The sequence below is a fragment of the Syngnathus acus genome, chromosome 3 (genome assembly GCF_901709675.1).
Source record: "Syngnathus acus chromosome 3, fSynAcu1.2, whole genome shotgun sequence".
Classification (NCBI taxonomy): domain Eukaryota; kingdom Metazoa; phylum Chordata; class Actinopteri; order Syngnathiformes; family Syngnathidae; genus Syngnathus; species Syngnathus acus.
This window is the reverse complement of record NC_051089.1, coordinates 17,780,771-17,797,969: the sequence shown is the minus strand read 5'-3', so window position 1 is coordinate 17,797,969 and position 17,199 is coordinate 17,780,771. Positions and strand designations below refer to the sequence as shown.

At 45.8% G+C, this 17,199-nt stretch overlaps 1 protein-coding gene across 1 annotated transcript in view; it reads left to right on the top strand.

The window, feature by feature from the left end:
- Window positions 1-17,199, top strand: part of txlng (taxilin gamma) — a 91,893-nt gene that overhangs the window by 54,283 nt on the left and 20,411 nt on the right. Inside the window, exons 5-9 of the mRNA XM_037246686.1 lie at window positions 346-516; window positions 667-861; window positions 3,356-3,475; window positions 11,704-11,778; window positions 16,594-16,686. Coding sequence (XP_037102581.1) covers window positions 346-516; window positions 667-861; window positions 3,356-3,475; window positions 11,704-11,778; window positions 16,594-16,686 — 654 coding nt within the window. The remainder of the gene's footprint in view (window positions 1-345; window positions 517-666; window positions 862-3,355; window positions 3,476-11,703; window positions 11,779-16,593; window positions 16,687-17,199) is intronic.

Sequence of the window (17,199 nt, the reverse complement as noted above, 5' to 3'; positions counted from 1 at the left end):
ACCCAATTCAACCGTTTCACTAATGTAAAAATTTGGTAACTCTTGGTTTTAATTCTGGAGACTGGAAGGATGATGTTGCGCCGTTGAGGCGGTTTCCCCAGAAATTGCATTCTCGTTATAATTTGTATTGTACTATTTACTACCATCCTTTGTCTCAATCCTTGGAGAATGTATAGAATCACATACTGGAAAGTAAAAATTATTAGGGTTTGTGTAGGACAGCCACATTGATATCACTCCTGACCTCATACTGTAGCAGAGTTGAGGTAACTTTCTACTTACCAAAAAAGGAATACTGTAGTACGTAGGTGGCATAATGGGGTGTTGCTTGCACTGTGCTTTCAGTTGGAGGAAAGCCGTCGCATGCAGAAGCGTCTGAAAGCCCTACAGAAAAAGCAGTCTCAAATTGTAAAAGAGAAGATCCACCTGCAGGGGGAGCACAGCAAAGCTATCCTGGCCCGCAGCAAACTAGAGAGCCTCTGTCGGGAGCTGCAAAGACACAACAAGACTTTGAAGGTTAGCAACAGACAATCATACATTTCAAACAATATTGATAATTGCATTACATTAAATACTGTTAGGTTAGGGTGCTGAAATGAATGATTTGGTCATCTGTTTAGCACAAGCCTCTTCCCTCTTCTTCTGGCTGACCTTGTTTTCTAATAGGAGGAGAATGCCCAGCGTTCCAGGGAGTATGAGGAGCAGCGCAAGGAAGCCATGCTTCACTTCCAGATGACTTTAAGTGATATTGAAATGCAGATGGAGCAACACAGCTCACACAATATTAAGCTGAAGCAGGAGAACATGGACCTTGCTGAGAAACTTAAAAAGCTCATTGAGCAGTATGAGCTCAGAGAGGAGGTAAGAGATTGCCTGTGCCAAATTAGTTTGAAATGAAATTGCATCAGTTAAGTCTAATTTATTAATATAGCCCTTAAACACAAACACGTCTCAAAGGCCACATGTTACATGGCCACAGTTGACAATTATTCTCAACATCCCCTGATCTTAACTCGCAAGAGGGCAAGAAAAAAACTCACATAACACCTACTGGGGAAAATTGAGAAAACTTGAGAAGGCACCGCAGATGGGTGGATCTCCCTTCCAGGACGACCAGGTTGCAATGGATACAGAGTGGGCAACATTGAACACACAATATTAAAACGATCCAAAACGAGGTAATCTCGATGTCCGTAGTGAAATGAAAAGCTGCAGGAAGATGCCCTCAGTCTTCATGGCAGTGCCTTCGCGGAAGTGGTCCACCTCAGATCTCGTCCCAATTGGTTGGTGTGGATTCCAAACAGCAAATTTCAGTTTGGGTGACACCTTGGCCCCCAAAGCCCAGAAAGGGGTAGGACAGAGAGCACAAACTGCGGCTGAATTGGCCAGAGTAGGTTAATTAAAGGCAATAGCATATAAATGCGTTTTTAATTGTGTCTTGAAAGCCTCTACTGAGGGAGCAGCTGATACCTATGGGTCAGGCTTTCCAAAGGTCTGGAGAATGCTCTTGACCCTGCGGCCCTTGCCGTCATTAAGAGACCAGCGGAACGTATGGTACAACTAGGTCGATGAGATAGGAAGGCGCTGAGCCATGCAATACTTTGAATTAATATTATGGGGCGGCTCGGTGGCGCGCTGGTTAGCACGTCCACCTCACAGTTAGGAGGGTGCGGGTTCGATTCCACCTCCGGCCCTCCCGTGTGGAGTTTGCATGTTCTCCCTGTGTCTGCGTGGATTTTCTCCGGGCACTCCGGTTTCCTCCCACATCCCAAAAAACATGCTTGGTAGGCCGATTGAGCACTCCAAATTGCCCCTAGGTGTGAATGTGAGTGCGAATGGTTGTTTATCTCTGTGTGCCCTGAAATTGGCTGGCAACCAGTTCAGGGTGTCCCCCGCCTACTGCCCGATGACGGCTGGGATAGGCTCCAGCACGCCCGCGACCCCTGTGGGGACAAAGCGGTACAGAAAATGGATGGCTGGATTAATATTACGGCGGCTGTACCTTTGAATACGTTCCTGACCTTGACAGAGAGACCAAACTTGAAATTTTATAAAGTAGTGATCATCAGAAGCAAGTCTTCCACCGATCAAGTGAGAATAATCTGCTAAACCTCTCATCGTTGCCTCTCGCAGACGAGGGGCCAGAGACAGTTACTCGATGCCGCTTCATTTTTCGGGCGAGATCACAAGTCCTTGCTCCCCAAGGTTAGCTTCAATGTCGGGTGCTCTGGCACCAGTAAATCCAGTTTACTGTGGCTGGATTTTAAGCGTAACGTTGCGGGTAATGGAGTCACCTATGACCAAGGTGCGAGAGCCAGTTAACCGAGGTGGATTGGGACAGCTTTGTGTCTTTACGGGTTCGTCGCTGTTAGCAAGCCGCTTAAGGGCTAATGTTAGTCGGGTTGGGCCAGCCTGCATTTGTGTCCGCCACTTCTACGTTTATCGAGTCATTCTGCTCTATCTGGCACTGCACAGAGCCACACAAATTTGTTCATTCACTGTTCATTGTTTGTTCACTTTTAACCCGAAGCGCCTTATGGTGCAGAAAATACAGTATGTGTGCGTGTGCGCATGTGCGTGCTTGTGAAGCAGTGTGATGTAATAAAGCGATGGCTTTGGCTTTGCTTCGCTAGAGGAAGCACAAAATGACCAGCTCAGTGGGATAGTGGTAGAGTGTCCGCCCTGAGACTGGAAGGTTGTGGGTTCAAACCCCGGCCGGGTCATACCAAAGACTATAAAAATGGGACCCATTGCCTCCCTGCTTGGCACTCAGCATTAAGGGTTGGAATTGGGGGGTTAGATCGCCAAATGATTCCCGAGCGGGGCACCGCTGCTGCTCACTGCTCCCCTCTCCCCCAGGGGATGGATCAAAATCACACGGGGATGGGTTAAATGCAGAGGACAAATTTCACCACACCCAGATGTGTGTGTGACGATCATTGGGACTTTTTTAACTTTTTTTAAATGGGTCGTTCCCGTTCATTGGAGACAGTAACACTGCTTCCCTGTGGACAGAGAAGGCATTGCCTTTCAACACATGTAAATATCTGAGCGTGTGTGCATACGGGCGTGCATATGATATTTGCACACCCAACAATATATTTGTGGTGCTAAAAAAAAATTAATGAAAATGACAAATAGATTTGTGAATTGGAAAAACGTTAAAATTACAAATAGATTTGTGAATAAAAAAAAGTGAAAATTGCAGATGTATATGTATGAATAATTTTGACACAAATCTCTCATTCTATTGTTAGATTAACCTCATAAAACCTGGGTACATTGACCTGTATTCCTCATTCGTAACAGTCTTTGCTTTCAGTATTGACCCATAAAATATGTCTCCCTCTTCTAGCACATAGACAAAGTGTTGAAGCACAAAGATCTACAGCAACAGTTGATGGACGCTAAGATGCAGAAAATCACTGAAATGATGAAGGAAGTGGAGGAGAAACAGCAACGAGAAAGAAATGTTGTGAGTAAATTGTATTTTTTTTTGAATTTTTTATTAATTTATTTTTTGTATTTTCACACAGACACGCACGCACACACACACAACACGGTCTCTGCTCGGGCCCTAACTAGAGATACAAGCAGTTATTAAGGGCCTTCGCAAGCCTGGCATACATCAGATTAAAAGATACTTTGATAAAATATAACCTAAGGAAGGCCAAACATGAGGCAAAATCTCAAAGGAAATAGAATATGACCAAGTTCCTGTTGAGTTTAGAGTAGAACTCCAAAGACTTTGTGTAGATCTTGGGCTGTTACATATTTGTATATCTCCAATTTTTGGTAGATCTTGGTGAAACTTTCAAAAATTGTAGAGGGTGCAGCAAAGCCATTTATTCATAAAGGTGCAATAACCTCGTAAAGGACATGTATCACAGAAAATCGACCTTTTTTGCTTTTAAATTCATTTTCTTGTGTAATCCCTCCAGGTGCTGCAGAGATACTTTTATGATCATTTGGGGGGCTATTTTCTACTCTGTTCAGATTTCTCAGTTTCCTAGGACATTTTTTTATCTACGTATTACATCACATCCATTGGGGCGAAACAAACCAAACAAGGTAATAGGTGTTGCCAAACGGAAATCCGAGTCATAAACATAGCGGATTTCCGCCATGTTTAAGACAAATCCGTTTTGTTTAGTGCTTTTGTAGTCCAAACAACTCAAGGATGCCAAAGTGGAAAGATCAAAATGTTCCGTTGTTTGATGCATCAATCCACACAAATCATTGCACAACATCAGAACCTCAAAGAAGTGCTTTGGTCAAATTTCATTTTTCAAGCAGTGTTCCCACGTCCTGCTTGTTAAGGAGTGTTTCAGAAATCTTTTGTCAGTATTGAGAAGGATTTGCCGAAATACTTCATTTTGTTGATGGTTCAGTTCCTTCGATCTATGGAAACACCGAACACAATAAAGCGGTAAATTTGAGATGACACAAAAATAATAACCTGTATTTCACTTTAATAATTAATGTCAGCACTCGTTTTCATAGCATTAGCGTCAGTCTTTCTGCTGATTTTGGAGCTGTGCACTCTGTTTTCACTTCTTGTGGGTGTATTTTGAGTATTTGTATCAGACAAATTGCATCGAAGGTGCTGTTTTATTCTTAGGGAGCACTTAATATGTCCAATGCATTCGTTAGCTTCTCGCTAAAGCTAGCGCGTATTCTAATTTTTTGAGATACCGAATTTGGAGTTTTCATTAGTTATCTCTTATAATTATCAAAATTAAAAGAATTGAACATTTTTTAAATACATCAGTCTGTGTACAATGCATGAATATAATGTGGAAGTTTCACTTTTTGAATGCAATTACTGAAATAATTAAACCTTTTGATGATATTCTAATTTACTGGCCAGTACCTGTGTACACATATATATTAGGGGTGTAAATCGCGGGTTTTGTCACGATACGATATCATATCGATACAAAGAAACACGATACGATATTTGCCGATATCTTAAAGCCTGCTGTGATTCATTCACGATACATCACGATATAGTGCTCCACGATCGATATATATATTTTTTTTAAATAAAAAATATAGAACAATATCCTGATTTATAACAATTCATACGCAAAATCAACAAGGTACTGCAAACTCTTTATTTAGGAAATTACAAGAGTATTGTAGTATACAAAGTGCTTATTTTAACACTGAACTTTATCAAATTCCTATATTTTTTCTCATATAAGTAAAGAAAAATGAATATTCTTTCTTTTTTTGTAATACCATTAACTTTAAAGTGCATTACTGAACTATTTATTTACAATAATTTTAATTGTCCGTTGAGCCATCTTTTCTTTTGAATCCAAAGTGCTTCCAAACGAATGACTTGAAGCCCAAAGGGGAGCGAATTTCCTCGTCTTCTTGGACACTAGCCATAGCACCAGCCCAGGAGCCGCGTAGTTGTCGGCTCCCCTTTCACGTGCCTGCTCTGCTCACAACACAACACGCCGCGTACTGCTCCCGGAAAGAGGAAGCAAGCAACAATGAACTGGATTTCAAAATAAAGTCGCGTCTAATGTCCGAGGTCAAACACGGCGATATAAATCGATGTTTACGTTTAGCATCGATGCCAATAAATCGTAGAGCATTATATCGATTAATCGATGTGTATCGATGAAGCGTTACACCCCTAATATATATATATATATTTATTTATTTTTTTATTTTTATTTTTTTTAAATTTTTTCAAAAAAATAAAAAAAATTCAAAATAATTTTAAATTGAGGAATTATGGCATGAAATTTGCCCTCACGCCAGCAGAAGGCAGGGAGTGCTCACACTATAGCAGACTTTTCAATAAAAAAATAAATAAACAATTCCTAAAAATTCAAAATTGAGGAATTATTCAAGATTCAAGAGTTTTTATTCGCCATGTTTGAGCGTGCCAAACAAGGAATTTGACTTCGGTAAAACACACCCTCTGTTCAACATTTAGGTGACTAACGACACTCAGGACAAAAAGGTGTGAAGAGCAGGATGTTATTGCACAGTAATGACTCTGAGACTCTATGAGTGGTGTGAGTTCATCAGAGCAACAGCCTGGGGGAAGAAGCTGTCTCTGTGTCTGCTGGTTTTGGCGTACCGAGCTCTATAACGCCGTCCGGAGGGGAGTAGTTCAAACAGACTGCAACCTGGGTGAGAAGGGTCTGTAGAGATGTTCCTTGCACGTTTCCTGGTCCTGGACAGGTACAAGTCTTGGATAGATGGGAGGTTGATTCCAATGATCTTTTCTGCAGTCCTGATTGTCCGTTGCAGTCTGTGCTTGTCTTGTTTGGAGGCTGATCCAAACCAGACAGTGATGGAGGTGCAGAGGACAGACTGGATGATGGCAGTGTAGAAGGTCTTCAGAAGCTCTCGCGGCAGGTTGAACTTCTTGAGCTGTCTCAGGAAGTACAGCCTCTGCTGGGCCTTCTTCCGGACAGAGTCTATGTGGCCGGTCCATTTCAGGTCCCGAGAGATTGTGGTTCCCAGGAACTTGAAGGTGTCTGTGGAGAGAATAGTTTTACTGCGGATAGTGAGGGGTAAAAGTGGTGAAGGGTCTCGCCTGAAATCCACTGTCATCTCCACGGTCTTGAGCGGGTTCAGCTCCAGATGGTTTTGGCTGCACCAGTGGACCAGCCGCTCCACCTCCTGTCTGTACGCAGTCTCATCACCGTCCTGGATCAGTCCGATGAGAGTGGTGTCGTCTGCATACTTCAGGAGCTTCACAGGAGAGTCACCTGAGGAGAAATCATTGGTGTAGAGAGAGAAGAGCAGTGGGGAGAGCACGCACCCCTGAGGGGCTCCAGTATTGGTGGTCCGGGTGTCAGATGTGATGCCCCCCAGCCTCACACGCTGTCCCCTGTTGGTCAGGAAGCTGGTGATCCACTGACAGGTGGAGGCAGGCACCGCAAGCTGGATGAGCTTCTGTTGGAGGATGTCAGGAGCGATGGTGTTGAACGCCGAGCTGAAGTCCACGAACAGGATCCTGGCGTACGTTCCTGGGGTGTCCAGGTGGTGCAGGATGTAGTGCAGTCCCATGTTGACCGCATCATCCACTGACCTGTTTGCCCGGTAGGCAAACTGGAGGGGGTCAAGCAGGGGGCCCGTGACCTCCTTCAGGTGGTTCAGCACTAACCTCTCGAAAGATTTCATGACCACAGATGTCAGTGCGACGGGTCTATAGTCATTCAAACCTGTGATGGCGGGCTTCTTGGCCACTGGAACGATGGTGGAGCTCTTGAAGCACGAGGGCACCTCACACAGCTCCAGAGAACGGTTGAAGATCCGTGCAAAGGTGGGCGCCAGCTGCTCAGCGCAGACTTTCAAGCAGGAAGGTGACACGCCGTCTGGGCCCGGTGCCTTCCTGGTCTTTTGTCTCCGGAACATCTGGCGCACTTCCTCCTCGCGGACCTGGAGTGCGGGCGCGGCCTCTGCAAGAGAGAGAGTGGGTGACAACGATGATAGAGGTGTGGACAGAGCAGTTGTGGGGAGAGGTGAGTATGTAGATTGTGCTGCAGGAAGTCCCGTTGTGTGGGAGGACCGATCAAACCTGCAGTAGAACTTGTTTAGCTGGTTAGCAAGCCTTGGGCTCTCCACAGGACGGGGGGTTCGTTTCTTGTAGCCCGTGATGCTCTGCAGACCTTTCCACACTGTTGAGGGATCAGGATTGGCAGAGAGGTGTCTCTTCAGGTTCTCCCCGTAACACCTCCTGGCTTTCCTGACCTTTCGGTTCAGTGTGTTTCTGGTCTGCCTGAACAGGTCGCGGTCGCCGCTCCTGTAGGCCTCCTCCTTGACTTTGCGCAGCCTCCTGAGGTTCGGTGTAAACCAAGGTTTGTCGTTGTTGTAAGTGCAGAAGGTCTTAGTCTGCACACACAGATCCTCACAAAAACTGATGTATGATGTGACAGTGTCAGTGAGTTCATGCAAGTCTGAAGTTGCAGCTTCGAAAGCTCCCCAATCGGTGCAGTCAAAGCAGGCTTGGAGGTCCTGCCTTGACTCCACTGTCCACTTCCTCACAGTCCTCACCACAGGCTTAGAAGTTTTTAGTTTCTGCCTGTAGGCCGGGATCAGATGAACTAGACAGTGGTCCGAGAGTCCTAAAGCTGCACGAGCCGCAGAGTGGTATGCATCCTTGATCACGGTGTAGCAGTGGTCCAGAGTCTGTGCCCCTCTGGTGGGACACGTTACGTGCTGTCTGTATCTGGGAAGTTCGTGTGCGAGGTTCGCCCTGTTAAGATCACCCAGAACAATGATTAGTGAGTTTGGTAGAAGTTTCTCCATGTCTGTTACCTGGTCAGCCAGCATCTGCGCGGCTTCACTCGCACGTGCGTGTGGTGGGATGTAAACAGCCGCCATGACGATCGAGGAGAACTCCCGTGGTGAATAGAACGGCCGGCAGTTTATGAAAAGTGTTTCTAGGAGAGGGCTGCAAAACTCTTTCAACACCGTGACATCAGTACACCAACGTTCATTAATGTAGAAACAGAGACCACCTCCCTTTGATTTTCCGGAGAGCTCCGCGCTGCGATCTGCTCGCGTTAGCCTGAACCCGGCTAGCTCCACGGCGTGGTGGGGGGGTTCGTTCGCTGAGCCACGTTTCCACAAAGCACAGCGCGGCGGATCTGCTGAAGTCCGTGTTCCTTGAAGTGAGGAGCAGCAGTTCGTCCATCTTGTTCGCCAGGGAGCGGACATTCGCCAGATGAATTGACGGTAGGGCAGAACGGAACCCTCTCTGCCTCAGCCTTACGAGTGCTCCGGCTCGTTTTCCGCGCCGCCGTCGTCGCGCTAGCTTGTACAGCACCGCCGCTCCAGCTAGAATCTCCGACAAACAGTCTGAATCGGACAGAACAGGAGAGAAAATACCAGAAGAAGACTGTCCGATGTTTAACAGCGCTTCTCTGGTAAAAGTGATCCGGGATGGACAGCAGAGGACACAGAAAACACACAAAATAAGACAAAGAAACAGAGAGCGACTCACCGTGGCTGCCATCCGCGGCGCCATCATGACGTCAGAATTATGGCACGAAAGTTGCCCGCACGCCAGCAGAAATTATAATAAAAGAGTTCTAAAAACATATTTCCAGTATGTACACTTGTACCTTGTTATGAAAGAAAAGTTGTCGTAATAATAAGAGTTCTAAAAATATATTTACAGTATGTACACTTTAATTACATCTACATATGTACACACGTATCATATTTATCCATCCATCCTCTGTACCGCTTTGTCCCCACGGGGGTCGCAGGCGTGCTGGAGCCTATCCCAGCGGTCATCGGGCACCCTGAACCTGTTGCCAGCCAATCGCAGGGCATGCATAGACGAACAACCATTGGCAATTTGGAGTGCTCAATCGGCCTACCAAGCATGTTTTTGGGATGTGGGAAGTGCCCGGAGTAAACCCACGCGCGCATGGGGAGAACATGCAAACTCCACACAGGGAGGGCCGAAGGTGGAATCGAACCCGCACCCTCCTAACCACCGCCCATCATATTTATATTTGTTATTTATACATTATTTTCTGTATGTTATATATACTATTATTTTATTTCCATGTTTGAAACTATCCTTTAATGTTCTAATGATAGCATATGCACTTATATGGTTTCATATACACTGATAGATACTCAAACAAACTTACGTATGTTAAACATGAGAGGGTGACACTACTTTGCGGATTTTCACCTATCGTGGGTGGTCTTGGAACCAAATACAGTAATCCCTCGCTACATCGCGGTTCGTTTATCGCGGTTTCACTACATCGCTGATTTTTTTTCAAAATTAAAAAAAAATGTAAAAGTCAAAATAAAATTTCTAAATTGAGGAAGTATGGCACGAAACTTGCCCACGTGCTAGCAGAAGGCAAGGAGTGCCCACACAATTGCAGTGCGTACACCTGTACCTTTTTATAAAAAGAAATGTTATAATAAGAGTTCTAAAGGCATATTTACAGTGTTGTACCTTGTTATAGAATAATTGTTATAATAATAAAAGAGTTCTAAAAACATATTTACAGTATGTACGTATATATATATATTCTTTTTAACCATTCTTCTTGACAAAACATCTCCAGTTCTGTCAGGTTTGATGGTTTCCGAGCATGGACAGCCCGCTTTAAATCACATCACAGATTTTAAATAATATTCAGGTCTGGGGACTGAGATGGCCATTCCAGAATGTTGTACTTGTTCCTTTGCATGAATGCCGTAGTAGAATTTGAGCAGTTTTTGGGGTCGTTGTCTTGTTGTCTTCATCCGGAATCCAGACTCTCATTGGAAGCTATGTATAGAAAGTGTTTAGAACAGATATGGCCAAACTACGGCCCGCGGGCCACATCCGGCCCACGGGGCCGTTTAATCCGGTCCGCAAAATCTGAATTTTTTTTATTATTAAATATTTTTTGGGTCATTTTCTCAGCAATTACTATGTTTCCCCAGTAGATGGGAAAGCGCCCGCCCGCGCATTTACTCCCGGAAGCCGTGTCAGCAAGCTCGATGCACACTCACAATTGCGTGTTCGTACTAAGTAGTAGGGACCCCGCGCACTCCGTGCTCTATTTCCATTAGTGCCAAATTTGGAGTGTGGGCTGTGACGTCAGCATTCTAGTTATTCGCGCGCTGAGCTTTCAGATACAGTTTTACGCTATTGCCACCCACAAACCTTCCCCTAGAATCCTTCCATTAAAATGAGTGTCCCGAGGAAAAGAAAGGTTGACACTGAGTGCCGGATATTAAAAAAGACTGGACAATTTGGCTCCACCTACGTGTGTGAGCAGACGTTCAGCCACATGAACGTCAACAAAGCCCGTCACAGTTCTAGGTTAACGGACCAACACCTCGGCTCTATCCTAAGAATTACCACAACAAATTTGACTCCAGACTATGATGCACTTGCAAAAAAGGGAGACCAACAATACTATTAATTTCTTTATTCCTTTATTTAGATGTACGTATTCTTTCACTGATTCTTCAAGATGATGTATTTGGTGAGAATGTTTGCCGTTTGATGTGATTTCGCCTCATTAGATAAACATCTTTCATAAATCTGACCTGCAGGCGCTGAAGTGATGGAAATATTATTCATAATAACAGTGTCGTATTTAATGAGAATCACTGATAGTAGTTTTTGGGTAAAATATTTTTTTAATGCTGTTAATAAATGCATTTGTTTTCAAAAAGCTTTTTTTTATTATCCATGCTTTACTACCTACTAAAAGTAAAAACCTTTTATGCAATGACCTTTACATCTCATTCCTATTACTTCACACAAACACTACATCCATCTGCTCCTGGTTTGGTCACCCGGTCAAAATTTAGAACCCAATTCGGCCCGCAAGTCAAAAGGTTTGCCCACCCCTGGTTTAGAAGCTGTTATTTCTGCAAAAGGACATCTACTAAATATTGATGTCATTTTTCTGTTGGGTTGCCCAAATTTATGCACCTGCCTACTTTTGTTTAAGTAATGATTGCACACTTTCTTTAAATCCTATAAACTTCATTTCACTTCTCAAATATCACCGTTTGTCTGCGATATGATGTATTTAACTGGAATTGCTGATCCGAACAACCAATGATATATGAAGGAAACGCTTGAAAATGATTAGGGGTGCCAAACTTTTGCATATGACTGTGTGAAATAAAATAGATGATAGGACTGTCGTTCATTTGAATTGTTGATGAGCATTTTAACTTTTGTGATTTCAGTTGCTGAAAGATGCCACAGAATCTAGACGCAAGTGTGAGATGATGAAGGAGCAAGAAGTTCAACTCAAACAGCAGGTCAATAAGGAGCCAGCATTACAAACTTTAATTTGATGTATATTTTCCTTTCACATGTGGGCAAAACACTGTTGGACCTCCTTTTTTATGTAAAAAAGCAGACATATATTCATTTCCTCTTGTTTATCTGAGTTGGGGTTAGAAGGACTCATTTGCTGCAGTACTTTACAAGAACAGAATAGTCAAAATTCATAGTAGTCAGTATGGGTATACAAGTCCATATATCAATGGCATCTGATTCCTCAAGAAAGGTTTAAGTTGATTAAGTATCCAAATAAAGACATACCCTTCATGTTAACTGGACATTTTGGACAACTTTCACGTAGTTTCTGTCACATGACGTGCTCTCCGCTAACCTTCATTTTTGACTTGGTTTCTGGTGTATTGTGCTATGAAAATGCCATTTATATAGCACTCCTAATCATCAGGTTAAAGAAAGACACTTTTACAGTGCAACGGCCTACAGTACCGTATTTTCTGCACTATTAGGCGCACTTAAAAAATTTTACTCAAAAATCACAGTGCGCCTTATAATGCATAGCGCCTTATATATGGATCAATTGATGAATTTGTTGATCCATACTGGTTGTACACAGCGCTTTGCCAAATGTTTCAGTACGTTTTAGTACGACTAGTAAATTGCAAGGTCGCATCGCTTCCCAGCATTACGGCAACCGTGGTCAGGGGGCGTCACTAAATAGCTGTTGTACCCGCGAGGCTATTTCATTTCAAAAAAGGCTTTTCCGTTAATGTTTTCGAGTACGTTTACGGATCAATATCCAACGGAATCATAAATAAGCAGCACCAATGTGTTAAATCAGTTTTTCGTCAGTTCCGATCATTTTATAGGAGAAAGTTTGAGAAACGCGATTGTTTATAGGGGGCTGCCACAACACTTTGCTGAGGCTCATGGGAGTCTGCGAGCTGAGGCTCATGGGAGTTTGCAGGTGGCTAATGCTATAATGATAGCTGCTATACGCACGAGGCTATTTCATTTCAAAATAGCCTGCTCTGTTAATGTTTCGAGTAAATTTACGGATCTATATGGAAGGGAAACAGGTAAGCAGTACCAATGTGTTAGATCGAAATTTTGTCAGTTCCAATCATTTTATAGGAGATAGTTTGAGAAACGCAATTGTTTACAGAGGGCTCATTGGTTATTGGCTAGTGGATGCATACCGCAACCCTAGTCAACCTCAGTTTGTTGCAGTATAGCTTCTATTTTATGCGCCTTTTAATCCGGTGCGCCCTATATATGAAATCCATCCATCCATCCATCTTCTTCCGCTTATCCGGGGTCGGGTCGCGGGGGCAGCAGCTTCAGGAGGGACTCCCAGACTTCCCTCTCCCCAGCCACTTCATCTAGCTCATCCCGGGGGATCCCAAGGCGTTCCCAGGCCAGCCGAGAGACATAGTCTCTCCAGCGCGTCCTGGGTCGTCCCCGGGGTCTCCTACCGGTGGGACATGCCCGGAACACCTCCCCAGGGAGGCGTCCAGGAGGCATCCTGATGAGATGCCCGAGCCACCTCATCTGGCTCCTCTCAACGTGGAGGAGTAGCGACTCTACTCCGAGTCTCTCCCGGATGACCGAACTTCTCACCCTATCTCTAAGGGAGAGCCCGGACATCCTGCGGAGAAAACTCATTTCGGCCGCTTGTATCCGGGATCTCGTTCTTTCGGTCACGACCCACAGCTCGTGACCATAGGTGAGGGTAGGAGCGTAAATCGACCGGTAAATTGAGAGCTTTGCCTTTTGGCTCAGCTCTCTCTTTACCACGACGGACCGCATTACTGCCGACGCTGCACCGATCCGCCTGTCGATCTCGCGCTCCATCCTCCCCTCACTCGTGAACAAGACCCCAAGATACTTAAACGCCTCCACTTGGGGCAGGATCTCAGCCCCGATCCGGAGAGGGCATTCCACCCTTTTCCGATCGAGGACCATGGACTCGTATTTGGAGGTGCTGACCCTCATCCCGACCGCTTCACACTCGGCTGCGAACCGCTCCAGTGAGAGCTGGAGATCACGGCCTGAAGAAGCCAACAGCACAACGTCGTCTGCAAAAAGCAGAGACGCGATGCGATGCTGAGGTCCCCAAACCGGACACCCTCAACGCCTCGGCTGCACCTAGAAATCCTGTCCATTAAAATTATGAACAGAATCGGTGAGAAAGGGCTGCCTTGGCGGAGTCCAACCCTCACTGGGAACGAATCCGACTTACTGCCGGAAATGCGGACCAAACTCTGGCATCGGTGATACAGGGACCGAACCGCCCTTATCAGTTGGCTCGGTACCCCGTACTCCCGAAGCACCCCCCACAGAACCTCCCGAGGGACACGGTCGAACGCCTTCTCCAAGTCCACAAAACACGTGGACTGGTTGGGCGAACTCCCATGCACCCTCGAGGATCCTGTTGAGGGTGAAGAGCTGGTCCACTGTTCCACGGCCAGGACGAAAGCCACACTGTTCCTCCTGAATCCGAGGTTCAATCTCCCGACGGACCCTCCTCTCCAGCACCCCTGAATAGACCTTACCAGGGAGGCTGAGGAGTCCAGGCCCTGCTTCCACAATGGAAGGCGTGTCGGTGGAATTGAGGAGGTCTTCGAAGTATTCTCCCCACCGACACACGACGTCCCGAGTCGAGGTCAGCAGCACGCCATCTCCACTGTAAACAGTGTTGACGTTGCACTGCTTCCCCCTCCTGAGACGCCGGATGGTGGACCAGAATTTCCTCGAAGCCGTCCGGAAGTCATTCTCCATGGCCTCGCCAAACTCCTCCCACGCCCGGGTTTTTGCCTCACCAACCGCCGAAGCCGCGTTCCGCTTGGCCATCCGGTACTTGTCAGCTGCCTCCGGAGTCCCGCAGGCCAAAACGGCCCGATAGGACTCCTTCTTCAGCTTGACGGCATCCCTTACCGCCGGTGTCCACCAGCGGGTTCGGGGATTGCCGCCACGACAGGCACCAATGACCTTACGGCCACAGCTCCGGTCGGCCGCCTCAACAATGGAGGCGCGGAACAAGGTCCACTCGGACTCAATGTCCCCCGCCTCCCCCGGGACGTGGGAAAAGCTCTGCCGGAGGTGGGAGTTGAAGCTCTTCCTGACAGGGGATTCCGCCAGACGTTCCCAGCAGACCCTCACAGAACGTTTGGGTCTGCCAGGTCGGACCGGCATCTTCCCCCACCATCGGAGCCAACCCACCACCAGGTGGTGATCAGTTGACAGCTCCGCCCCTCTCTTCGCCCGAGTTTTCAAAACATGCGGCCGCAAATCCGATGACACGACTACAAAGTCGATCATCGAACTGCGGCCTAGGGTGTCCTGGTGCCAAGTGCACACATGGACACCCTTATGTTTGAACATGGTGTTCATTATAGAAAATCCGTGTCGAGCACAGAAGTCCAATAATAGAACACCGCTCGGGTTCAGATCGGGGGGGCCGTTCCTCCCAATCACGCCCTTCCAGGTCTCACTGTCATTGCCCACGTGAGCATGGAAGTCACCCAGTAGAAAGATGGAGTCCCCAGAAGGAGCGCCCTCCAGCACTTCCTCCAGGGACTCCAAAAAGGGTGGGTACTCTGAGCTGCCGTTTGGTGCATAGACACAAACAACAGTCAGGACCCGTCCCCCCACCCGAAGGCGGAGGGAGGCTACCCTCTCGTTCACCGGGGTGAACCCCAATGTGCAGGCGCCCAGCCGGGGGGCAATAAGTATACCCACACCTGCTCGACGCCTCTCACCGTGGGCAACTCCAGAGTGGAAGAGAGTCCAGCCCCTCTCGAGAGGGCTTGTACCGGAACCCAAACTGTGCGTGGAGGCAAGTCCGACTATATCTAGTCGGAACTTTTCTGCCTCGCACACCAGCTCGGGCTCCTTTCCAGCCAGAGAGGTGACATTCCATGTCCCAAGAGCCAGCTTCTGCAGCCGGGGATCAGACCGCCAAGGTCCCTGCCTTTGGCCGTCTATATGAAATAATTTCTAAAATAAAAAATTCAATGACGGTGCACCTTATAATCCAGTGCGCCATTTGGTGCGAAAAATACGGTACAGCCAGTGTCCTACAACCCGCCAAACAACAACGCCAACTAGCGGCAGTTGGAACATACTAAATTTGGTTACAATAGCCGTAAGTGAGTCGGGTCGGTTTCCAAAGCTTTGTCCGAGAACCGGGACAAAGATTTCCTGACATTCTTTGTTGAAAACCGAATATGTTGAAGAGCGAGGCGGTTAACCTCTGGGGTTCCACTGTACAAGGCATCGACAAAATCAACGCCAGAAAAATCACAGGCCTACTTACTGAAACAGACAGAAAGAAGTACTACTGGCAGGTACTAGGAAAATACAGAAGCAAGCAGGAGAGTGAACAAAATGTGGCAATGGCAACAACCAAAAACAATAATTACAATCTTACTCATGTTTGTCCTGTCTGTCCACTGTTGCTATTTGACTAATTTAATCCCACTTGAAACTTGAAGCAGAAAGTGGAATTTGTGGTGATAGCAATAAATCTGACTTGTCATTCATGTGATGTGATTTTGATGCCTTAAAAATTTGTAGGCACTATAATGCACTGTTGTAATTTAGTTATTAACCTGATTTTGATGTCGATACACGCAAATCAATGTGCATATGTAGGATACACTCAAATCAATGCGCATATGTAGTTTTCAAATTCATTCTGGTAATATTTGAGCCAAAAATATCAATGTTGTAGCTAGCCCAATCTTTAGGGTGGTTATTTATCAGTGTATAATCAATAAATCTAAATCAACTTGACAATCAAAAGATTCTAAAACTCATCTTGTGTGCCTTAGCTGTCCCTCTACATGGACAAGTTTGAGGAGTTTCAGAGCACTCTGGCTAAAAGCAATGATGTCTTCACCACTTTCAGACAGGAGATGGAGAAGGTAAGGGATCCAAACCATTCCATGTTAATAATAAGTGTAACTTGTGTTGTCCTTTTGTCACCTAACGATCTGGCCGAACTCTTGCACATTGTATGGGGTTGGACAACTGGTTTTCATCTCTGGCATGTTGACATCGGCCTCGCAGGCGGTACAAGCCAATTTTTTTCTTTCTCTGCACCATGTTTCTACTTTAATTTCATATTACCGAAGCAATCACATCTTTAGAATGTAAGCACCTCAGTATTTATTCACTGGTTTTGGAGCAATGAAAAATTTGAATTGCTGTTTCACGTTGTTACATCATCACAGCTATAACAGCCAGTCAAAATACATGAGTTTTCACACACAAAAAAGTAAGTTTTACTGGTTTTAAGCTTGCGAAAAGCAGGCAACTTTAGTCAAGCCGTACATATACGTAACATACCGTATGTTGTATACCGTATATTCACGTTCAAAAGGCGCACTGTAGTAAAAGGCGCAGTCTCAGTTGTGTGCCATGACTGTGTTTAACAC